Source organism: Choloepus didactylus, chromosome 2 (genome assembly GCF_015220235.1).
Source record: "Choloepus didactylus isolate mChoDid1 chromosome 2, mChoDid1.pri, whole genome shotgun sequence".
NCBI classification, from domain to species: domain Eukaryota; kingdom Metazoa; phylum Chordata; class Mammalia; order Pilosa; family Megalonychidae; genus Choloepus; species Choloepus didactylus.
In genome coordinates this window covers 166846290-166872949 of record NC_051308.1, presented here as the reverse complement: position 1 = coordinate 166872949, position 26660 = coordinate 166846290, and the positions used below count along the sequence as shown (strand labels likewise).

General features: G+C 36.7%; 1 protein-coding gene across 3 annotated transcripts in view; it reads left to right on the top strand.

The window, feature by feature from the left end:
* The window catches only part of AK5 (adenylate kinase 5), a 281830-nt gene that overhangs the window by 59637 nt on the left and 195533 nt on the right, over window positions 1–26660 (top strand). For all 3 annotated transcript variants that reach the window (XM_037826883.1, XM_037826882.1, XM_037826884.1), the window contains one exon: window positions 6910–7101. In XM_037826883.1, the coding sequence (XP_037682811.1) occupies window positions 6910–7101 (192 nt within the window). The remainder of the gene's footprint in view (window positions 1–6909; window positions 7102–26660) is intronic.

Here is a 26660-nt window from a genome sequence, read left to right as displayed (position 1 = left end):
TTAGAGTGCTTTTAGCAATAGAGGCATCTTCCCTTCCCACATAAATTTGATAACTAACTTTTCTAAGTCTGCAAAGTAGGTTGTTGGAATTTTCATAGGGATTGCATTGAATCTGTAGATGAGTTTGGGTAGAATTGACATCTTTATGACATTTAGCCTTCCCATCCATGAACATGGAATATTTTTCCATTTTTTAAGGTCCCTTTCTATTTTTTTTATTACAGTTATGTAGTTTTCTTTGTACAGGTCTTTTACACCTTTGGTTAAGCTTATTCCTAGGTGTATCCTACCATTTTCAAGTTGCCTTTTTCTTAATCTGGTGCTTGCCCTGTTACTGCAACCTTTAACTTTTTTTCTGGAGCTCTGAGAAAGATGGTTCTGCCAGCTCATGTTTGTTAGTTAAAACTTCTGTGGTGGAAAAGGCTCTCGAGTGACTCGTTCCTCCATCTTGATCCAGTGTATGTTTTTTAATTGAAGTATTTATTCTGATCAAATTTAATGCAATTACTTATATATTTGGATTTAAATATATTATTTTGCTATTTACTTTTTATTTTTTCCACCTATTGTGTTTTTCTCTTTTCCTCTTTCTTGCTTTTTTTTTGAATTAAGATAATTATTCAATTTTTTTCTTCTGTTAAATTGTTGGTATTATTTCTTTTACAACTTTTTAGTAGTTATTCTAAAGCATGGGTCAGCAAACTATGGCCCATAAGTCAAGTACTGCTAGCTGCCTGTCTTTGTAAATAAGTGTTATTGGAATACAGCCTAGTCCATTACTTTACATATTGTCTATGGCTACAATACCATATGGCTTGCATTAGGGAAAAGTCTGCCAACTCCTTGTCTAGATATTATGACATGCATAACTTACTTAACTTACTAATCTCTCATATAAATTGGTGCCTTTATCACTTCCTGAAAAAATGCAAAGAGCTTAGAAGTGTGTTACCTGCCTCCTGACTTACGTGCTGTATCTATTTTTAAATACCACAAAATATCATTAATATTTCTTTGTGTGGTCAGTATTTTTTACGTTTAGACACACATTTACCATTTCTATTGTTCTTCATTCATTACTCTCTTCCAACTTTCTATCCTGGATCATCTTTCTATAGCCTAAAGAAATCCCTTTAATATTTCCATTATTGTAGAAATTTCTAATGACAAATTCTTTGGTTTTGTTTGTTTGAAAAATGTCTGTATTTAGTCTTATCATTTGAAAGATAGTTTTGCTAGATGTAGAAATCTAGGTTGGCAGTTATTTTATATCAGCCCTTTAAAGACATCATTTCTTTGTTTTCTGGCTTTCATTGTTTCTGCTGAAAATTCAGCTATCAGTCTTACTGCCGCTCCTTTGAAGGTAGTCTGTCATTTCTTTCTTTTCTGGCTGCTGTAAAGATTTTTGTCTGTCTAGGTTTTCATCAGTTTTACTGTGTGCTTTGGTCTGAGCTTTCTGTTTTCTGAGTTTTCTTCTTGGCTTTTATATTGCCTCTTTAATCTAGGACTTGATGCTTTTTGTCAGTTAGTAAAATTCTTAGCTATTATATTTTCAAATATTATTTCTTCTTCATTGTCTCTGTTCTCCTTCTGGAACATTCTATCCATGACTTATATGTCTCTTTTGCTCATTTCTGTACTTTTCCTACCTTGTTTCTCTTCCCATTTTATTCTGGATATTTTCTTCTGACCCATCTTTTAGCTCACTAATTCACTATTCAGTCATGTCTCTTCATCTGTGAAACACATTCAATCATCGTACTGTAATGAGGATTTGAGATGTTTCTAAATCAGATTTAGTCCTGTGAGGGCTGGTTCAAAAATATTTCTATAGTAGAGCATTTTAGAGCTCCAATAAATACCTTGGGTGGGGTCAGAGGTGGTGATTTGTAGAGTTTCTCCTCTCTGTGGGTCCCTACTCCAGTTTTTGCCCCCAAGCCCTATAGTTTGTTGAAAGCTCTGCCCAGAAATTATCTCTGTGTTAAATGATAATGAAGTTCAGTTATCTATCCTTTTTTCCTTCTAGTATATCTTCTAAGACAATGATATATATTCAGTAAATGTTTAACAGGTGATAGAAATAATTTATTTTACATTTTCTCTGTAGGCATATAAGGAAGAAAAATTTAGCCCATTATTAGAAAGAACTTCCCACTTAATAGAATCATCAGTAATGAAAGGGGCTGCCTTGTAAGTACAAAGTACCCACTAAAAGAAATATTCAAGCAGAACAGTCAAGTTTAAATGCTCAAGTTTAAAAACTATTTCTCAGGGAGATTGTGGAGATGATTACAGGTTTGGCATTAATTTGGGTTAGATAACCTCCAAGTTTTTTCCGTCTCTTAGTTTTTGTGATTCCTGTTTTTGATTCAACTGTGATCTCTTTTTTTGTTGTTGGTATTTTGCTTCATCATTTCTGACAGTGCAGCTTATCTGAATTATGTTGTCTATGTCTTCTAACACATCTTCATAAAGAATAAGGCAGTCAAAAGTAATAAATTTAAGAACAGAAGTATTCAAATGAGCTCATTTTACAGTCTGACACACTGAATACATCTTTGCTTATATAAAATTAGTCACTGGTTCTTTGTAACTGAAAAATCATTCAGGTAAGGGGCTTAAAGAAAATGGATAGACTAAGAATGACTTGTGTATATAATGACAGGGAAAAAAATTGATGTAGTTGACTCAATGAGAAAAACAATATTAGCAGTTGGGAAGTTGACTGCCATGTAGACAAAAGTGATACCTCAGTTTTTATTTCTCACTTATTTACTGAGTCACTCATTCATTCCATCAGCAAATATTTTTTGATAACATGGGATCAGAGAAAATGTGCCAGGGGTCTTCTGACTGCCATTTGTTTAATGATTTTTCTCAACATTTCAGAAGTGGATTTCCTGAAACCTTTCTGGGGGCTTCACAAAATCTTTTGATACTAAATGGTGTCTGCTTCTACTTTATTTTCAAATAAATAAATAAATAAATAAACAATTTAAATATTTTCCCCTTTAAAACAGAGCACAGTTGGTGAATGTGAGGCCACATTGAGTGGGTGTAACAGGGGTGTTCCAGTTTGCTAATGCTGCCATTCTTCACTGAAGGATGGCCAGTGGTGTCCGGAAAACCTGTGTTAGCTGGGAAGGTACGTGGCTGGCATCTGCTTACTCCCAGGTTGTGTTTCAAAATGGCATTCTTCAAAATGTCTCTAGGTTTAGCTTCTCAGAACAAACTCTGGGCTAGTATCTCCAAAGCATCAGCAAAAGTCTGCTTTCAAGGGCCGTCTCCAAAATGCTTCTCTAAGCTGTAGCTCCTCTGAAGTCTTTCTGTTTCTGAGCTTTTATAGGGCTCCAGTAATTAAATCAAGACCCAAACTGAATGGATGGGCCCACACCTCCATGGAAACAATCCCATCAACAGGTCACAGCCTAATCAAAAAGATTAATAAAGAACATGGCTTTTTCTGGGGGACATAATATATACAAACTGGCACAACAGGTTAGCAAGAGTTGGATGCACGCAGCTTGTGCTGAGGTCACTCTGTTGAGTAGTTGGCTGGTTATCGTTACCTGCCAGGCTGGTTTCAGTTTCTCTACATTTTCCTTTTTTTTAATTACCAGGCATATGTCATTTAGTATATACCAAGGAAATACAGCAAATTAATCAAATTATAAAATTAAATAACTTTGCAAATTCACATCAAGGTGATTCTTCATCAGATTTCAAGTTGCATTCCTTGTTCAAAAATCTTATATAAATATCAAACCTTCTCTAGTATTTCAAAATCCAATAGTAAAAGACAAAATATGGTGATGATCACCTACCTATATAAGGCTATCCGTGACCTCATTGTGTTACGTAGATCGAAGCACATTGCAATCTGAAACAAAGCACAAATTATTAGAGTAAATCATTTAATTGTTTAAGTGCAAAATGCAAGAATCTCAAAATGCAAAGTTTTTGTCTGCATTCAAGACTGAACTGGTAGTTCAGGTTTTTCCCTACATTTAAATATACATTATCACCAAACCAAGCACAACATAATGTCATTTTAATTTATTTGTCAAAAATCATCCTTTTCTTTATATAATTTATTTAAAGTAAATTTTAAAAGTGTGTCATTTATTATATTGGGCAAAACTAAATATTACCAAAGATTATATTAAATATGAATTTTAGAATATAATATTTGGTAAAATAATTGTTTTCTCCTCAGATATTCTCTTTGTCCTACAACCATACAAAAATTACAAAGTGACTTTTAAGTTTTTTAAGGATTATCAGAAATGATTTACAAGTTTTAAAAAAATTGGAAAATACTAAACCACTGAGATGGATTCTTTCTCCCTATTTTTCAGATGAGGCCGGAGAGGTTGAACAATTTGGCCAAAGACAAATCTGATGGTAGATTCTAGATTCAAACTAAGAACAGTCTGATTCTAAAATTCATGCTTTTAATCGCTGCTCCTCGTGTGTGCCTGTGCTCACACAGTGACAGTGGAAATGGGGCAGGGAGGGGAGTCTGGATGTTCTTTAAAGGCAAAACCCATAGGCAATGAGGATAGTTTAGCTGGTTAAAGTTTTGGTAAGGAAGGGTCAGCAATGATACAAAGGCTTCTAGCTGAGAGTTTTAGGAAAATAGTGTTGCTGCCATAAAAATAAAATAAATAAATAAATTTTTAAAAGATGGGAATTTTATTTAGTTAGAAAGGTGCTAAGATTGATTTAGACCCTATGAGTCACAGGTATCATTAAGACTTACAGGTGGATCTGTTATATGGGCATTTGAAAATGTAGGACTGAGGTGCTATTGAAAAGTCAGTGCTGAATACATACATTTGGAGTCCATCAGCAAAGGGTAGTGGTTGCACCATGACAGTGGAAGGATGTTTAAAGAGAATGAGAGCCTGGAGAGGGGAAAAAAGATGATCCAGATCTTCAGGGTTTAAGGAGGAAAAAGGTTGAATGAAGGAAACTACAAAAACAATAACAACAAAAATAAACAGACAAACACAAATAAACAACAACATCAAAAAAAATCCACAGAAAGTTAGAGGAGAATCAAGACCACGCAGTATCATGAAAACCAAGAGATAATAACATGGCTAAAATTTATTGCATGTTTACCATGGATCTCATCTGTTCTGTGTATTTTATGTGTATTATCTTATTTAATCTTCATAATAACGCACAGAGGTGGGTTCTTTATCTCCATTAGCTCTTGAGGACACTGGGGTTTAGCAAGGTTAAGACAAATGCCCATTACTCAGCTGATACATCCTGGGGTAAAAACTAGAATCCAGGTTTCCCAGCCTCTAAAAGCCCATTTTCTAACCAGTGGTCTGTAGGGTACATAAAACAGTCCACTGTGATGTGGAAGAAAATGTTTGAATTATGATTGTTGTATCACATTGTCTTAGTTTCCTGGCTGCTAAAACAAATACCATACAATGGATTGGCTCAAACAATGGGAATTTATTGACTCATGGTTTTGAGGCTAGGAGAAGTCCAAAACTAAGGCATCAGCAAGGTGATGCTTTTTCCCCAAAGACTCTGGCTTTCTGGGGCCAGCAGCCAGGGCTGCTGTCACATGGCTTTTTTTTTTTTCTCTTCTGTCCTTGGCTTTTCTATCACATCTTTCCCATCACATAGCAATGCACGTGGAGATGTCGTCTCCTTTCTCCTCTGGGTTCTCTTACTTCCAGCTTCTTCTGTGGCTTTTTTTTTTTTTTTTCTGTGTCCAATTACACTTGCTTATAAGCACTTCAGCCATATTGGATTAAAGCTCACCCTCCTTTACTTTGGGCACACCTTAACCAATAACATCTTCAGAGGTCCTATTCACAAATGAGTTCACATCCACAGGACCAGGATTTGAACATGCCTTTTGTGGGAGACATGATTCAATCACATCAACCTTTTTAAATTTTATTTTTGTGTGTATTTTACAATGGGCATCATATGTCAGTATAGCAAATATATATTATTTATAAATTAATAAGCATATATATATATATTTGGGTGTATGCTTTAAAAAATTTGCTAATGGGAGGATGCAGTAAAAACTTACGGAGACCATTATTCCAAACCAAACTTTTTGCTTAGTCCTGTCTTCAGTGCTCAACTTCATTTACTTCATGTGGTCATGTTACGTTTTAAATGCAATATTAGTTCTAGTTTAGTTAAGTTAAAAGAGATTTGTTTCACAAGTTCTTTTCCTGTCATTCTTGGGTGTTTTCAGAGATTCATGAAGGCCTTTGGGCCATTTGGTGTTTAAGGACAGTGGAAGTTATGACCTTAGACCAGACAACTTTGGTTTCAAATATTAACCCTATATCTTACTAACCCCATGTGACCTCAGACAAGTACTTAATTTCTTAGAACCTTAGTTTGCTCATCTATAAAATGGACATAGTATTATTTACCTTGCAAATTGTTGTAAAGTTTAGCAATAGTATATGGAAAGAACTTAGCATTGAGACTGAAATACAGTAGATACTTTAAAAACAGTAGCAAATATAAATAATAGCAGTGTACTTTTTTACTATAGAGAACATCTGTGGTTCAATAGTCATTTCTCCTCTAAAATTGCATCACATATACTTTTGGCAAAGTTTGGCCCATACTGTTCTTAACTCAACCTGGAAACTTTTTGAGCACAAAGAGTGTTTTCCTGTAATATATAGGGCTGCTGCATACAGCCATGCAGGTTGAAGTATGCCATTTGCATGAACTATAAAAGGAATGGTCCCTCCTGGCCTGGTGGAGAGCAGCAGCCCTCGCAATGTTTGCAGAAACATAGAGGGCCAAACATAAGACAGCCTCAGCAGAACCAAAAGAGGTGCATGCTGCTGCCCACGCTTGGTTGGTATGCTGAATGCCTGTCTAATTGTTGGATGCTCTTCACAGATCTGTACTCCCGACTTGGTGGTATTCCTGGCTTGTGCCAATCAGAGGCTCAAAGAAAGATTACAGAAGCGTGCAGAGCAGCAGGGGCGGCCTGACGACAATCTGAAAGCTACCCAAAGAAGACTTATGAACTTCAAGCAGAATGCTGCTCCGTTGGTTAAATACTTCCAAGAAAAAGGGCTCATCATGACAGTAAGTTACACTTTTATATGTCTAAAGAAGAATGATATTTCAGGTTTCTATTTAACCAGTGTTCTCATTTAGAAACCTTCTTTATCATTTAAAAAAAAAAACTGACTTTTTTTGTGTACACAGCCAATGAAAAAATTGATCGTTTTGGCCTTGATTTGCCTTTATTGAGCCATAATGATAAAGACACTTTATTTTTGGTTGAATCAATTGTGAGAAATATGATAAATTTTGCCGTTGGCTAGCTTTTCATACCCCCACCCCACCCAAAAAAAATATTTTGAAATAATTATTTGGATAATTTTAAGCAATACTTGCCCAATTTCCCAACTCTTCTATCTATCTTTGGAAACCTGTTTAAAGTGATAGGCTTATAAACACATAGTTGATATGGATTATATTGGACTTCAATTGTAAGTTAGGTTTTGTTTATCATCATGTACCACACAAAGAAATGATATTCTCACTGCATGAAAAAGTTGCCTAAGGGTTTGATTTGTCATAAGGAACTGAAAGTGTTTCAAAATAGAAGGACTTAATTATTCTGTTCCATTTGATACAATGCAAATATTAATGTTTCATAAATGTTCAATTGTTTGTTTTGTGGTTGATGATATTCAAAATTTCAAAAAAGGACATGGATATGGCTGGATCATAAGGTAATACAATTATTAGAAACAAGTTAGATGTGAAGATTCAACTACATTTTTGATCCCCCAAACATGGGAGATCCAAGCATTAAAACATAAAGGAGACACAGAGGACCATAGGCCATCTGGAGAAAGCATTTTTCCAAAAGAGGACACTAAGACAAGGTCGGGTGCATGATAGCTGGTTGGTGGCAGATCTTGGCAGAACCCTGCTCTCGACCCTTGGACCCTTTCCACTGGACCAGGGAGTCTTGTCTGGAGGGGCCACAAGCCCCGGTAAGAATCTAATGAAAGGGTACATGCCCATCCCAATAAAATGTACATAAAATGCCTTTCATAGAGTTTTAGGTAAATCAGCTAAAGCCCATAGAGTTCCTCTGGCCCAACAATTTCTGAGTCAAAAATCTCTTCATTATGCTAAGATGCCCTTAAATCTGAAAGAGACAGCCATGACACTTGAATAATAATCTCTTTGCAGTCTTTTTAGCACTATAAGGAAATATTTATTATACTTTGCTCTTTGAGTCAAAGTTGTCATGTCAGAGAGTTGTAAATCTGATCTGAAGATTGGTCACCATGCCAGAGTTCATTTCTTGGTATAAAACAGACATTGAATAATAGAAAAGACTCAGGAAAATCAGGGTGGCTGTTTTTTTGTTGGATTTGTTATTTGTTTTTCTTGTAAATCATGAATGCTGACTTTTGCATTGTATCCCGAAAAAAGCAATAAATTCACCCTACAGACCAAACCCCAACTGCAAGCTGCAGAGCCAGGGATTTAATTGATATTTGCAAGACTTAAAGGTATTACCAGAGTGTCTCTGTAATTACTCCCTGCTTGTCACATTCGTCATCACAAACAGAGCAGATTTCCCAAATGAATGCAGAGTGGAGACTGTTAATTTACTAATATTTTGCATGGAGGGGAAATGCCATTGCCTCTAATTGAGGGAGTCAATAACAACGTGGATGGCAGTCTGCAACCCCACTCACTGCTAAAACCAAATGAGCTTTAAGATGAAGGCCTCTAATTGGGAGAAGACTTGCCTTAGGAAGTCACCTTTTGGAAAATGATGAACACAAACACAGGCTGAGTGCTAATAAATACAATTTGAAAAAAAATAGTCCAACAAAGGAGCAAGTATTGCATCCTGAAACACATGGTCTGTTTTGGAATCTGGATCAAGGTTCACTCTTGGAATAAAAATATTTTTGGTAGTACTTCTGGTTCTAAAGATGAATTAAATAATAAAAATGGTTGTCCTTGTTAGGCACAAACATATTAGGATTTTAATAAAAATCTGGGTGTTAATAGTTCACACACAAATATTTCCTTTTTTCCATGTTTTTTTTCTTTTGCTTCTAACTGCCCCCTCCTGATTCATTCATTTATTCATTCAATATTTTTTGAGAATCAATAGATGCCAATATTTGTTGAGAACCAATGGGTTCCAGATATTTTGCTAGATGCTAGATGTGCAAAGCTAAATAAACCAAGAGAAAAAAAATCTTCATTTATTCACTATATGTTTCAAACACCTAGAACAGTACCTGCTCAGTACCTAGTAAGTTCTCAATAAATGAACAGAATTTATATTCATGGGGAAAGCGGTATTCAACAATGAGTTACAAAGTGTGATGAATGTTGCAAAGGAGAATGCCCAAGGTGGCCTCACATATCTTGTCCTCTATGTTGGCGCTGGAGCTCCTGGCAGTGATAGAACAGACCCACTTCCAGGGCAGGATTAATCATTTATCTTTGTGCTAGGTCTTTAAAGAACACAGAGACCATGACCCTCCTCAGTCCCACTGAGAAACTTCACTCATTGCTCCTCTTCCCTGGAGTGTTGGAATCTGAAATATCTCGATTGTAATCTCAGCTCCACCGCCATTTAAAACTTCATGATGCCCCACAAGGTATAATCTCTAAGCCAGGGTCTCCTCATCTGTAAATAGATGATGTTCCCTGCCTCATAATGTTGTTGAGCCGGTGAAATGGGAGCATGCGTGTTACGTGGTAGATGATGCCCATGCAGAGGCTGTGTCTAAGCTGCGTCGCACGGCCACATTGCCCAGTTCCTATTCCAGCTGCACCACCTGTGAGCTGTGTGGCTTCGTGCAGGCGACTGTGACTCGGATGCCATACCTGTAAAATGGGTATAATCATCACTCCTACTTCCTAGTGGTTGTGAGGGTTAAATGTATGTGAGGTGCTTAGAACAGTGCCTGGAACATAGAAAGGGCAACTTAAGTGACTGATATTATTTTATTATTTTTGTATTTCTTCCTCTCTTTCCTCCTCTAATGCTCATCTTTTGGAACCTATAATTACAATTCTGTGCTCTCTGAGGAAAATTTGTTGCCTTTTTTCCCCTTAGATAGGTGATTGAAGAAATCCAATATGAAGAATTTAGATTTGAAAACCTCATACCAAATTCATCTTTTGTCTTTAAAAATGTCTGCTAATCAGTTACAAAACAGTTTCACTGTTATAACTTCTATGTTGTCCATGTAATCAAGCTATGTAATGCCTGTGTCTGAATAACATAGTTGAATTGTAACAGAAATGATCCATTATTTTTTTTTCTTCACTTTATCATTGACTGTGTTGGCAGGTATGACTAAAGAGAAAACCCAGTGTGACTGAAGAGAAAAACCTAATTAAAAAAACTAAGAAAAATAGGTTATTGCCTAGGTAATATGTCACATGGACCCCTACATTCATTTTGAGTCTTTTATTATCTTGTTTATATACAGCCATGTGTGCAGGTATGAATTAAAATAATATGACATACTTTGGAATTTTATTTGGCCTTAAAATTGAACAAAGTTCTGATACATACTATTACATGAATGAACCTTAAGGACATCATGTAGAGTGAAATAAGTCACATACAAAGGGACAGATATTGTATGATTTCACTTACATGAAATAAATTCACAGAGGACATAGAGTAACGGTTACCAGGGGCGGGGGTGGGGTAGGGGAATGGAGAGTTAATGCATAATGCTTATCGAGTTTCTATTTTGGATGATGGGAAAATTCTGGTAATGGATGGTGATGAGGGTTGAGCAACATTGCAAATGTGATCAATCCCACTTAACGGTATGCTTGGCAGTGGTTGAGATGTAAAAGTCTATGCTGAATATATGTTTGCACAATTGAAAAAAAGACAAACACTAAAGTGATCCTGGACTGGATCTAATAATAGAGGAGAAAAGGTCCAAAAAGATATCATTGGGACAAATGAAAAAAAGTGGAGTGTGGACTATAAGCTTTATATCAATGTTTAGTATCTTGAACCTCATAACTTTACTTAAGGTTGTTACATAAGTGAATATCCTTGTTCTTAGGAGAGTACATGACAGTATTAAGTGTTTAAGGAGCATGACATATACAACCTATTCTCAAATATTTATAAAATAGATAAATAGATGGATAGATGGATTAGATAGAGAAAGGAAGAAAGGGAGGGAGGGAGGAAGAGAAGAAAAAAAGAAAAATACAGCAAATGTGGCAAAAGGTTAAATGTTGGTGGATATGGGTATATGGGTGAAGGGTGTGGGTTTTGTATTTTTGCATCTGTCCTGTAGACTTGAAATTGTTTCAAAATAAAAAGTAAAAAAAACAATAATAATATGAACTCACAAAGCTAGTATATTAGAGACTTTATCATAGAATCTTCTCAGGCAAGTTTTTATGTTTTTTAACTTAGTAATTTAAACTACCATGTAATTACTCATCATGTCTTTTTGGGCTTTATGCTCCTAATTAAAGTTTAGCATGCTGTGAGTTCTCAAAATTTGACTGAAGTTTTTCTTTGATGCTTGTTTGGGTTTTACCAGGACTAAGAAAGCTAGTTATTTAGTGTTACTGTCTGTGTCTCATGACATTTTGGAACACTTGGACTGGATGAAACTGTATAATTCTTGAGCAATAATTTCCCTTTCATAGATTTTTTTAAAAGTCTCAATAGAAGTCTGTTTAGTGAAGAATTTCCTTTTATTTTAAAAGCTTTTTTTTAAAAAAAAAAAAATCTAAAGTCTGTCTTTTAAATCATCCTCACCAAGTTGGAACCCTTTTTAAAAGAAATAGCATTGTTAAGATCGGTCAAGTCTTTGTAAATTTGATGAGCTTTTTTTAAAAATATGCAGTTATGTTTATTTTTTAAGAAAAGGGTCTTGTAAAATGTTTGAAACATAATAGGGTGAGATGAGTATTTATGTAATCATCTTTCAAAATGTATTCATGGTTGTCATTGAATATTCCATTCAGTGGAAAAACATTCAGGGATATTGAATAAGCATCACTTTATATGGGTGATAATCATTAAGGATCTAATTTAGTTTTAGATTGTGACATAAGGAAATGGTAATTTTTCCTCTGGACTTTTTGTAGGAGGAAGCAAGAGAAGCATAACTTAAAATGAGAAGGGAGCTGTAGTCATAGGCTGTATGAAGCAGCACACTCACTGACATCCAGGTTTACCAACTGGATTTCCCCAGACAGGGGGAGCAGAGACTGAAAAATGATAAATCAGGGTTATTTCTTGTTCACTGACACCAATTTTCCTAGGCAAGTGGGCCAAGGACCAATATAAACCACCTTGGTGAGTAGCAAGGCCACACTGACCAGTATTCCTGATTTCAGTATTTACCAGATGAGTAAAATGTAAAAACAAAACTGAAAATGGGGCTAAAATGAAGCTGGCTTTTTTTTTTTTTTAACCAAATAAGAGCATTAGAGGAAAAAAAAAAAAAAAAAAAAAAAAAAACAAAACCATCTACCACTGCCGCCATTTGAAATGGCCTTTTTAAACACACAAAAGTAGGAATGACATAATTTTCAAATAAATTCTCTGAACAAATCTGTTTGGTTTTAAGAAAAACTCCAAACATTTTCCTATTTTTTTCCCCATTTGACTGTGAATTAGGCAACACTTCTCACAAACCGGCATCCGTTTAGGGAACTAGCACTGGGAAACCACTGCCATAGAGAACTCATCCTTGTCAAAACCACACTATTGTTGATTCATCAGACATTATCCCTGAGATCAGGTAATCCCAATTTGCACTGCATTTGCCTAATTTTCCCTGTATCGCTTCCTTCAAATTTGAGAGTCCGCCCCCCATTATATATTTCAAATTTATCACTGAAGCTATGTAGTTCCCATCTCACCAGACACTCCTACCCAAAGGAAATACAAACAGGAGTAATGGAAGTTAATTCACACAGAATTGCTGAATAATTACTTGTTAATTAACTTCAAGTTTCAACATTAACATTTAAGATACAAGTTTGCTTATCTCTAAACACCCAACACACAGCTATCAGGTAATTCTCACCATCCCCAACAGCATCTCTGCACAGTGTTGTGGAAATGAAAGAAAAACTTAGAGAGAAAATAAATCTAAACAGTGTAAACCCTCAGCAGATTCAGCAATAAAAATATGAGAGAAAAGAAAATATGCAATGGCAGTTTGACCCCCAAACACCCATTCTCCTAAAATTATCAAGAGGAAAATGCTGTTACTGCCTGCAGATAATTAAGAAGTTGGTGAATTTGTAATATGTAACATAAAACTGTATTTCCTTTAAGAACCAACAATTATTATATCTTGTTAAAACATCCATTATTGTATAACCAAAGGCCCCCACAAGTTTCCTATTTCGTGGATTTAGTAACTAAGACAGAAAAATGATTAATAAATAGGAAAGGCTATGGAGATATTCTTGGGTGTTGATATTGTTTATGTGTACCTGGATAGGTGGCCCTCTGAATTATTTTTCAGTTATCCAGAATATTTTCATAAACTCTCATTATTGTGAGCTCTAAAAATTAAAATATCATAATACCAGTTTCACTCTCTGATCTTTTGTAGAGGAAGGAAAGGAAAAGCAATGAAAGATGAAACCATATGCTCACAAAGGGGCAACCCACATATAACAAAGCAGCCTCAGCAGTCCTGGGGGCAGATTATGCTGGTTATTAAACAGCATCAGAACAACAGGAGAACAAATGGGTGCTGTATTTATAGTTAATTCTGGCATTCTGTCTCTGCAGCAAGCAAATGCCTTGACTCACAACTTTCCCATACCCAAGGCTTGCTCAGTATCAGTCTTGTTCACACTTTGTAGGCAGACAGCAAACCCAAATGACTCAGCAAACACATCTCCTTTCAAAGTTGGAAATTCATGCCCATTATATGACAATCCTATTGTCAGAACCTGATGATAAGTGCTCTGGCACCAACAAATTCAACATTGTCACTGTGATGTTTCATGCAGGTGATTATAGTAAGATGAGGAACTTAAAGAGTGAACAAGCTTCCTTCCCTAAAAGGATGCAAAATATTTTTTCTGTTGATTTGTTTTTATCACAGACATCCATGAAACAGAAAAAATATGCCCAAGGGTCCCACAAACAATTTTTTAATTGTCTGAAGTATAAAATAGGACCCTTACATAACCATGGAACAATGATTTGAACAAAGAAAAGATAATATTCAAGTGAACACTTTGGAAGATAAACATTCAGAGAATTCCAGTTTGAAGAACTGTTACTGACATGTCTATCTAAGAATACTTCAGTTGAGTCCTGTGGTATTTCTATGATTTCTATGAGTTGGTTTTCACAACAGCTTGTCTTTATTTGTATTTTTTTTAAGTAAAACAGATTAGTAAATAGGTGGTAGCTGAATGTTATGTCATAGTAACAGCTTGACAGGGAAAAAGTGTGCGTGTGTGTGCATGTGCATGTGTGTGTTACAGCTGGTTGATTCTCAGAGAGAAACTGATCTGAGCAGTAATTTTGACACTGTAGTGTCAACAAACTTTCCAGACTTCCAGATTTAGGTCTTAATCTACATAAAAATGTTATACTGAGACTTATTGGGAACATGATTAGGAAAATGACATTTTTGGCAAAGTTCTTGGACTAAATTTTTTCATGTTTAAGGCCAAACTAATTGGAATTGGTCAATATCTTTAAGGAGAGAAGGCAAAGTAGCTAAATTAAGTGATCAAAAAAGAAGACAGGCAATTAACGCTTGTCAGGTTAGGAAACACAAGAAACAAGTATGAATAGATGTTGCCTTAAAAAACAGTAACATTTTCTGTTGCCTGTTAAGTACTTTGTACTATTCGAAATGCTTCACATGTGGTAGTTCGTTAATTCTCGTCATGTTTCCATGAGGTGAGCACAATTAGTATCTCCAGTGTGCAAATGATAAAACAGAAGCACACGAAGGTGTAGCTTGCCCTGGATACCACAAAAGCAGTGGAGTCTCACACCAGACCGAGGTCACTGACTCCAGAGGCCACACTTGGGGTCATCGTGTTGTCCCTTAATTAAAATCAGATGCTTATGTGCTCCAGATCTTGAAGAGAAAGCCCTTCATGCATTCCCCAGATTTCTATTATTTGATAAGCACCTCTATGCAGTTATAATCACTTCGTTTCTGTTTTTCAGAAAAGAATAAGAAAGAAAATTAATTCTATTGGCATGTTACATTGAGAGGTTTAAAGAAGGTAATTTTGCTAAGGAAAAGATGTAACATAAGAAAATTCATAAAATCAGCTAATCTGAGCACACAGTACAAGCAAGGAGGTTCTATCACAATGACCAGTTCTAAGGCCTTACACTTTTGTTTGTCTTTACTCACCCATTATCTCCTCACCTGGCTCAGTTCTACATTTGAAATGTAAAACTATGACTTCCTTTGTGCTGCAGGCAGAAACCTGTCCTTACCTATTGGAGTCAATAGGCTGCTACCTATGGTTCATCTTCCTCATTAAGATAGTCCCTTTATAGTCATCCACTCAAACCATTTTATCAAGGGCTTGGGTATAAATATACCCTTTGCATCAGACAACAGTGATCCTTCTTTCACTTGACAAGTATCTATTGGCATAATACTGTTTCATGGCAACCAAGAACACTTTCCCATATATGAAGTACCACATTAGGCACTAGAGGGATAAAAAGATGATTTGGAGACAGATCCCGCCTTCATGGAGTGTACAATTCAGAAATGGAAAGAAAGGGCATTCCAAAATGTGCAACACATAAAAAGACACAAGGAAGGCAGAAAAAGTACAGGGCTTTTATGGAGAACAAGAAGTCACTTATTTGGACATGGGGTGTGTGCCAGTTTGAATGTATTGTGTCCCCCAAATGCCATTTTCTTTGTAGTTTTGTGGGGCAGAGGTTCCGTGCTGGTTAGATTTGCTTGGAATGTGCCCCACCCAGCTGTGGGTAATGATTCTGATGAGATGTTCTCATGGAGGCGTGGCCCCGCCCATTCGGGGTGGGTCTTGATCAGTAGAGCTATATAAATGAGCTGATTCAAAGAGAGGAAATGGAGTGCAGCTGGGAGTGATGTTTTGAAGAGGAGCAAGCTTGCTAGAGAGGAACGTCCTGGGAGAAAGCCGTTTTGAGGCCGGAGCTTTGGAGCAGATGCCAGCTGCCTTCCTAGCTAGCAGAAGTTTTCCGGACGCCATTGGCCGTCTTCCGGTGAAGGTACCCGATTGTTGAGGTGTTACCTTGGACGTTTTGTGGCCTTAAGACTGTAACTGTGTAGCAAAATAAACCCCTGTTTTATAAAAGCCTATCCATCTCTGGTGTTTTGCATTCTGCAGCATTAGCAAACTAGAACAGGGTGTATAATAGGGAGTAGTGAGAATTAGAAATAAGGTGGGACAGGTGTGCTGTGATCAAACTGAGGAAGGTACTAAACTGCTAGACTAAGGAGGTTTTACTGTGAGCAGGGACAAGCTTTAAAGTTACTGAGCAAGGAAGTGACAGTGTAAAGAATAGTAAGCTTGTAACAGTGTATAAAACAGAGTGAATGGAAGAAGCATCTGGAAGGGATTTGATGTTACCCTGAACTAAGATGGCAGACACTGACACACATCTTCTCAATCTGAGTTCATAATTCCATTATAACACTGCACAGTGATTAGTTATCACCCAAAAGAAAAGGTTTATATCTCTTATAAATTTGTTTAGCTGCTAGTAACAGGATAACTAAATAACTGCTACTGAAACAAACAGGGATTTATTTGACTTGTGTAAAAAAAAGAAATGCAGAGATGGATGATCCAGGGTAGGTATAATGACTTAATGGTGTCATCAAGGACCCAGGCACCTCTACCTTTCTGTTCTACCATCTTTAATGTGTTTCCTCGTGGTAGCAAAATGGCTGCTGCTGCTCTAGTCATCAAATCCATATTCCAGACAGAACAAAAGGATTAGGGCAAAGGGCTGGGAAGACTCATCTAATGTGCTTCATCAGGAAAGCAAAAGCCTTTAAGGGAATCTGGGAAATGTAGTATTTAGCTTCCTGGCCTCTCATGTAGTGGAAGGCAAAGGAAAAAGGAACTGGAAGAGATGTAAATGAGCCAAACCCACCACAGTCACCACAAAGTAAAAACATTTTTTCTCAGTTTTCTCTGTTTAAGAAAGTATGGTAAAATACATTTGTGAATAATTCTAGCAAAAATAGTAAAATAGAAAGTGTCTGCGCTTAATAATAAAAATAGTTACTTTTTACTAAGTGCCTTTAATATGCCAGGCTTCTTTTTACCTGGTACTTGTATCTAATTCTCACAACAGTTGTTTAAGATTGATGGAGGAAATAGGCTTAGAGAAGTTCAGGGACATGCCATAAATCACAGAACCCGTAGATATAGGAGCTGATATTTGAAACAGGTTCTGACTCATAAGGTCCACTCAGTTAATAACAAGGAATTGAACCACAGTTGTGTCCAAATAGAGTTAACTCCTGAAGCAGTCAGAAAAGACATCATGGATAATGCCAAAAAGTTACTTTTTAATGTGAACTGCAAGATGCTGCTAACTGAACAATGACACATAATTATTATTAAAAAATAAGATATTTAATTCTAGGAGAAGTAGAGAAGAACAAACATGCTATATCAAATTATGTGCCAACTGCTTTACAAATTTTTACCATTTAATCACTTACCCCTGTAAGGTGGGTATTAAAATTGTTCAGTGGCTTATATGTGCTAGGTGTTTTTACCTAGGTAATCTCATTCCAGATGACAGGCACTTACTGTCCTTTCTTAGATAAATCCTAAACTGCAAAGTCTGACTCTCACCCACTCGGGGTTGCTCGATCTGACATTACTCTATTCTCCAGTTCTGCCCTGGTTCCTGCTTCGCCTTTCAGACCCAGCACATGTTGTTGCCTTCTTTGATACAACTGACTCCCCTTGTCTATCATTTTGCTTCTCACCCAGTCAGCTCCTGGAAGACCCTTACCCAGGCACACCTCAAAGGTGATACCTCTCCTAGTTCACCTTGATCTTCCAGGTGGGACATAGACAGATAGGCAGACATGCCCCTGCCCAGGAGGAGCCCATGTGGAGAGGGGGAAGGGAGGAGATAAACAAGTGACCTCATGCGTTTGATCACTATTATGATAGGAGAATGTACAAAGAGTTACAAGATGGAGTAAATCACATCTGCATTCTCCATGGTAACTCTCATGGGACAGAAAGAATTCAGAACACTCAGAGACAATCTATGGAAGTGACTTTGTGCATTCAAAAAATTAACCAGGCACTTGAGATTACTCTACATTGCTGAATTTGGGGTTGGAAATAGGACTAGGTAGATAAAAAACACATAATTGAATCAAGGGGTGAATAGCCTGGGAAGGAGTGGAGAAACAATAAAAATTTCATCTTCACCATTCTAATTCCTTACTGAACATCCCCACCCCCAATCCCCACCTTAAGAAATTTGTGCATTGTGCAAAATAACCTTAAGAATATATTCATTTTCATCAGTTTCTTTTTAGGTGATTGTTTTGAGATTTCCAGCTAATATAGAGTATTCAAATATTAATGAAGACTTCAATTTGGGGCATTCGGGGGTCCCCTAAGAAGTAACAAACAATCATGAATTTGTAAGGATGTCTATGGAAAAGATGCCTGAATGTGCATAAAATTGTAGCATGACTTAAGCTAGTCTCCTCAGTAATCTACTTAGGAAGGGCTGTGCAGACAGCACAGTGCCAGGTGCATAGTGAGTGCTTGAAAGTGTTTGTTGAATTCATGAATATATTAATTAGTGAGTTGGACTGAATGAATTTGGTCTAATAAGTTGAGTGTGAACAAAAACATTTTTAGGTTTCATTCATTTGGATTGGATAAGTTGCTTCTCAGTAACGTTTTAAACTCGGGTTTTCGAAAATTCATGCTTTGCTCCTGTGGTCTGGCCTCTAACCATTGCCAATTCACAGGTTATTTGAAGGTGTCAGCAACCGTGAGAGATTTCTCAGAAAATACCACAGAGTGTTGCTTCAAACAATTTCCACAATTGCTGTCAAATTCAGGTACAAGAAAGAAAAAGAGAAACTGGATTTTTGAAATAAACAATCTTGTTTCTTACCTGAAATTTTAATCTGAAAATATTGAGATTGTTGGGCATTTTGAGATATGGTTTTTCCTCTATTTTGAAACTTCTGCTTAGAATATGAATATAGCTATTACCATCACTTGATAATGTTTATTTTTAATTTTTCTACCAAGTTCATATGTTCATGACAAATTAATTCTGGCAGAAGTCCAAAACAATGATACGATCCCTTACAACTGAATGATCAATATAGCAGTAATTTCAAACTAACCTCTGGCTGTCTCTGAAGGTCTTGTAAAGCCCTCAGGTGAAATTTTCCTGGCCCTATTAGCAGTGTTGGAGGAGTGCAGCTTACTTCTTATTGCCTATTTGATCAATTCGATTTGATATTTGATATCAACATCAATTAATTAATTTCCTAAAAATGCATAAGTAGACAATCCATCATGGTAATGTACTACTCTGTATGCTGTGAAATCACAGCTCCAGTATAAAATTGTAAGAGAAGAGAAGAAACATAGGAAACTTCAGTTATTTCAAATTATCTTCTGTTATTTGTAAATGCTCATGCACCGCTTTCACTTCAACTAAGGGCTGTTGCCTGAGCCCTGCCCTCTGCCTGCTGCCCTGATGACCCCTACCACTCTACTTTGACTCAGCTATGCCATAATACTGGAGACGGCTTCCTCTGGAAAGCCACCCTACTGGGGACAGAAGCTTCACCTATGAGCTCCCATAGCACCCTATTTTGACTCCTGTTATTTTTAACAGTTGACTTGGAATCCTTGGGTTGGTCTTCAATATATATTTACTAAATGAATGGAACTTATTAATGGGTTGTCAATTGTATGAGGACCCTCATTAAATATATATGTGTATGATGACCCTCATTAAATATATATGTGCAAATAACACATATGGGGGAAGAGAGAGCAAAAACAAAGCCAAAAAAGAAAAGACCCTTCAGCTGGAAAACCTCTTTTTAAATTTTCTCTGCAGTTGGTCCTAGGTAACACCGTTGAAGATTTCTAGTATTTACATTGCAGCGAACATGCTTGGTTTTCTTGTTAAGTCTTAGGCATCTCGGTTCAAAACTTTAAGTCTTGAATTGCACATCGAATTTTTATTTTTTGGTTTCACACCCCCATAAGGTCAATTAGAACTCTTCAAATAATACAGATTTCAGAAACAACACAGACTGTGCAATACCACTAGAAAATAAGCTCCATAAGGGTAAGTATTTTTACTGATTTCTTTACCACTGTCTCAAGCTCTTAACCACTCACTGCCTGGCACACAGTTGATGCTCAATAAATATTTGCTACATGAAACATGGATTTAAACCAGTTACCCTACTCACATCCTGGATTTGAAGACACAAAGAAGAAAATCTAGAAAAAATTAACATGGCCAGACAAATGAAAGCAGCACCATCCATCAAAGGAGAAAAATGGAGCTGATGATTAAAAACTCAGAGGTCAGAAGTCATCAAATCATGGTTCTAGGTCATTCACCTTGCACAAGTTTCTGAGACTCTCGGGGCCTCAGTTCTGTGATCTGAAGACAGAATCTCTTGATACCTACCTCCTAGGTAGGTTGTGAAGATTGAGTGAGGAAAGGTAGTATTAAAGCATTCAGCACAGCACCCAGCACAGAGAAAGAACTAACCAGATACAGGCTGTTATTATTTTGATGATGTTGCCCCCCCATACTGGCCAGCAGTATTATTAATGCTATAGCAACCGCATGTGCTGTGTACTTTCCCATTTGGGTTCTTTTATTAAATTGGATTTTTGATGAGAGATATTCTTATATTCCAGTGGAATTTTTTAAGTCTCAGGAAGGTGGCTGCTGCAGTTCCTATGACACAATGAACTAAGAGAACTGAATGCAGCTGAACAGTCTGAAAGAAGCATTGCCAAACCTGTCACCAGCGATAAAAGCTCTTCAGAAGCTATTTTATGGTCTCCCAGTGTTGATTTCTCTCTCTTTTTCCTTCTTCCAATTTTGCCTTCACTCTCTTCACTGATTTTTCTTTGTCTCCCTCTCTGAGCCAGATCTCAGTAAGCACTGAGAATCCTTGACTGGGCTGCCTATTTCACACATTTGTTCAAGCACACATCATTCAAATCCAGCTCTGAAAGCTTCTTATTACTTTTCAAAATGACTAAATCAGGAGACAACATCAACAACTACTTATTTTAATGGAGACATTTTTCAGAAGAAATGTCAACCACAAATCTGTCTTGGCAGATGCATGCCGTGTTCTTTTCTATCATTTTACTTCTCAACATTGGCAAGCGGGAGCTGCCTGAAGGTTGAGCAGCTTTCAAGTTTCTATCAAGAGAAGAAATGGACTCTGTTTACATTCTGTTTTTCATTCTTTTTATGTAAAAATTTTAGAGTTGCTTTTTAAAACAAGTACTGTTTACGGAAGTGCTGTGTGTGTGTGTGTGTGTGTGTGTGTGTGTGTGTGTGCTTGTGCTTTTGCAGGCGTAGGTGCTGGTGCTGAGGAATGCAGAAGTGAATCAGGTGAAAGTAAAAATCATCCATTGTTCTGCAACCCAGAAATAACCACTGGTAACATTTTGGGTCTTTTCCATGCAGTGTTTTTCTAGGATATCTTGACAATATGTAGTCAAAATCCTATCGTATCCTGCTTTTAAATTTTTTAACTTAATATTATATCATGAGCATGTTTGCAAGATCATTTGGGTAATTTATTAACCCTCTCCCCAACTCAATCACAGAATTGAAAAGAAGCTCAAATTAGAACTCATGTGAGAATCTTACGGAAGGCACTTAGAGAGGATACAAATGAAATTATTGCTCATTGTGATCCACATGTCTTGAGAAGTCGAAAAGCTCTTATTTATTGACCATCTGCTGAGCACTGTGCAAATCACTGTGGAGATCCAGAAAGGACCGAAGTCATAACACTGATCTCAGAGTTTACTGCCTGATCCTGGAGACGAAGCTGTTAAAACATGAAAAAGTTAGAGAAAAGTAGAGGGCTGAGCTCTCCTATTGTGAACAAGTATATTTGCCTTAATTATTTAAAAAGGATTCTCAGGTCTTGAATTCCTTTTATCCTTGGTTCTTTCAATTTTAAAATGAGTCATGCTTCAGAGAATTATTTTTTCCTTACCTCAGACACTATTTTAATTTTACCCACAATAATATGATTTGCCAGCTCAGTAGTGTATTTCCTATCCCCTTTTTAAAAAGAGGGAGAGAGAGAAAGAGAGAAAGGGAAGAAATTTATTTCACAAACTCAATTCATTTCTAATGATTGATTTAACTTAAAACCAGTGCTTTTAATGAGGAAAAAAGCTGAACTACCAAAAAAAAAAAAAAAAGGAAAAAGAAAGAAAATATATAAAATCAGAGCGCCCCCTAAGATTCAGTTAATTTGTGCTACCGATTTTTTTTTTTAACTATTTCTTTTTGTCTCAAACCTATTAAGGGTTTTTTGCATAATTATCATGTAACTATGGGAAATCTATATGTGTTTGGTTATGTCTGGGAGGTGGAATTAAGAATGATTTTTACTTTCTTTCTTATCCTTCTACACCTTTTTCTTCTATAACATGTATTTTGTTGGTAATCTGAAAAAATGATTTTAAAATATTTTTAAAACTACATATACTTAAAGACCAAAAATGACCATAACTCAGCAAGTTCAAATAGATGAGAAAGGAAATTCAGTTCAAATAAAACACAGCAATGTGATATCTACAGGAAACCAATGACATATTTTCCATAAGGGAAAAGTTTATACTAAGCTTACTTAGGCTCCTTGTAAAACTTCTCTCCCCAAAATTTACTAGCTTTTCTTCACATTATTTATTTGGTGTCATGGTATTTCAAATAACTATCAAAGCAATGGCAGTGTTTATTTCCTCTCCATGATATCTACCAGGAATTAGTGTTAAGAAAAAGTTGTCCAAAGCTAAACAACTTTGTCAGAGCTAGAAACTGAAACAACAGACCAAGAAATGGGTGATGGTTTAGCTGAGGCTCAGGGACTGATTGAAAACGGGACTAAGTGGAGAGTTTTGCAAGATTTTGAAAGAAATGCAAGAATAAATTCAAGCATCATTCTTTTTTGCATCATTCAAGATGAATGATCAAAAGGAGCATTCCGCACAAGGAGTGAGAAATGGGTTTTCTTAGGACCCGACCATAGGAGGTTCTAGGTACTCTCTCCCTACATTAATTCAATATTTATTGTCTTTGGTGAATAGATGGTGATTGAATAAAATTGCCTAGAGAGCAAGTAAAGAGTCTGGAGTGTAGGCAGCACCTGAAGGCTGTTAGAAGTGGCCAAAGATGTGGGAGAAAACCAGGAAAATAGACTGTCACAGAAGCTAAACTGTGAGTACTCCAAGGAGAGAGGAGTCAACTAGCCCAAACTGCTTCTCTGAAAAGTTAGGCAAGTCCAGGACTGGAAAACGCTCATTGATTTTAACAATTAAAGTGAGTTCATGAATTTTATCATCCATTGCTTGTTTGGCAGATTGACAGACACAGAAACCAGATTGGAGTAGGCAGAGGAATAAGTAGGAGGTGAGAAAATGGCACTGGGTGGGCAGGTGTAGAAAACTCTTTCCAGAAGTTTGACTGAGATGGAAAGAAGGAAAACATGGCAGTATTTATGGGGGAAATAGTTAAGAAAAGAGTTCTTAGTTTGTGTGTTGGTTTGTTTGTGCTTTGTATTGTACTGTTTTAAGGAGGGAGAGCCTGTGGCTTTCTTAAATGCTGATACGAGAACATAATACTTGAGAGGCAGAGACTGACTCTCAACCTGCTAACCTAAACAGCCTTATCTGAAAGTATACAGTAGATCAAAACCAGTAATTCAACTAAATTCAACATTTATTAAGTTTTTATAGGCTAAGGATCAAAAATGAACAAAAACAAATAATCTCCCTTCTTTCAGAAGCTAAAGTTTGATGGAAACTCACTTATAGGGAAAAAGGCAGGGGGCCACATAATTAACATATGTCAAAGGAAAATACAGAAGAAGGAAACTGCTAGAAAAATAAGAAAGACCAAAACATGTGCACAAGCCAGTACTAATATTCTCTTCTAGCCTGGTCTCTACAATGTATAACATTGCAGTTAACCTGAACTTCCTCTTCCATTGTACCTCTCAGATCCTTTCTTGTCCCTCATTATTCACCTATTTTCCATGACTGTTCCAACTTCTATCAATCTCCTTTGTCTCTGACTTCCTTTACTACTGACATCTGTACCACACGTTTTGGCTTTTTAAGTATTTCCTGTGAGTCAGAGTGACATTAGCAGGAGGAGCATCAGCTTTGGACTCAGAGCACCTGGGTTCAAATCCAGCATCTATCATTTACATTTATAGGATCTGGGTAAGTCCTGTATTTATCTATGAAGAGATAAATCTACCTATTAAGGTTACTATCAAGATTAAATAAAATAATATGCATAAAACAATCCATAAAAAGTTTGGGCTGTTGGCCCAGACTGTATGTGTTCAAATCTGGGCTCTGCTGTGGCATCTGGGACAGGTTAGTTAACCTTTCTGTATCTCAGTTTCCTCCTCTGTTCTATGGGGTTTATTAGTGACACCTACCTCCCAGAGTTGTGAGAGGAATGAGGCAATGCATGTAAAGTGCCTAGAACACTGTCTGGCACACAGTTAGTACTATGCAGTGTTTGCTGTTATTATTTTCTTTACTGTCATGCATGATTGTAGTAAGAGATAGTTTACTATAGATGTTTACTATATATCCTCTAGCACTATTAACAATATTTCTAGTTTTCAGATAATTTCACTCCAATGAGCACATTGAGCACAATGCTTTAATTTTTTAGAAATTTCTTTTGCAGTCTCTTAATTTTTCTTTCTATTATATGGTTTAAGAAATGGGCTGTATTGTATTATACATATTTTCCCAATTGTAGTTTATACTTAAAACTGCCATTATCCACCCAACTATATAAAATGATCTGAAATGTCACAACTCACGACTCACCAAAAAGACCATGACGGCATCAATCTAATCATTCTCCACAGCCTGTAATTCCTTATCCAATAACTAAAAACAAAAGTTTACAAACAATAAAGTTATAAAATATTCAAATTACAAATACTTTTTTAAAAAGCACCCTCAACAGAAAACTGCTCTAAGCAGGATGTAAATAGCCAATGCACAGAAGAAAGAAAAATGATCAACAAACACATTATAAAAACTTTGCTTCACTAATCATCAGAAAAGTCAAATCAACCATTATTATGTGTGTCAAATAAAATGAGATTGTTTAAAGTATAATGTTCAGTTTGGGCTGAAAATATAAATTTTGCCAAACTCTGGAAAGCAATTTGATAATACGTATCAAGAGACTTAGCGATGTGCATGATCTTTGACCTAATAATTTCACTCCTAGAAATCTGTCATGAAACAAATATTTATGAGTAAGAATATTCATCAAAGATATATTTACTTCCTTGGTGAGCTCATCCAGCCCTGTGTGTATAAATTCTCTACAGACTACTGACTCCCAAATTTATATCTCCAAGCTAGACTTCTTCCTTGAACTCTGAACTGCTATATCCAACTGCCCACTTGTCATATCCACATAGATGTCTTCTGCCATCCCAAGCTTAACATGTACAAACTGCCCTCGGCTCCCTGATCCCTCCCCACCCCTGCCCCACACAACCTGCTCCCTCAGTATTCTCCGTTTCAGTTGAGGGCACCTCTAGCCTTCCCATAGTGGCTCGAACCAAAAATTTTGTACTCTTTGACTTGACTTCTCTCTAGTCTCACATGCCACATCCAATCTGTTAGCAAGTCCTCTTGGCTACTCCTTCAAAATATATCCAGAATCCAACCCCTTCCCACTACCTCCACTGCTACCACTCTAGTCCAAGCCACAAGCACCTCTCCTTTGGATTACTGCAGTGGCCTCCTAACTGGTCTCCCTGCTTCCAGTCTTGCCCCCCTGCAGTCTCATCACCATGGTAGTCCAAGGGAACATTTATAAAACTTAATCACGTTATGTCACTGCCCTGCTCAAACCCTTCAGTGGTGTCCCATCTCATGCAGTGCACAAACCGAAGTCTTTACCATGGCCCACAAAGCCCTCCGTGTGAAGTGTGTCCTGTTACCTCTCTGACCTCATGGCCTACTCCTTCCCCCTTTATTCCATTTCATTTACGGTCCTCCCTACAGTTCTCAGAATGGCCCAGGCACATTTCTGCCTGAGGGCTTTTGCTCTCGCTGTTCTGTACCCTCATACTCACATTGCTTGCTTCTTACCTCCTTCAAGTCTTTGTTCAGTCAGATGTTGCCTTCTCATTGAGATCTTCCTTGCTCCAAATTCAAATATTCAAAATTGCGACACGAGCTTCCTTATCCCCCCTTACCTGCTTTATTTTTCTCCACTATGCTTACCTTCTAGTATACAGTATAATTTATTTTATTCATTGTCTACCTCTCCCCATTAGATTATAAACTCCACAAAGGCTGGGATTTTTTTTTTT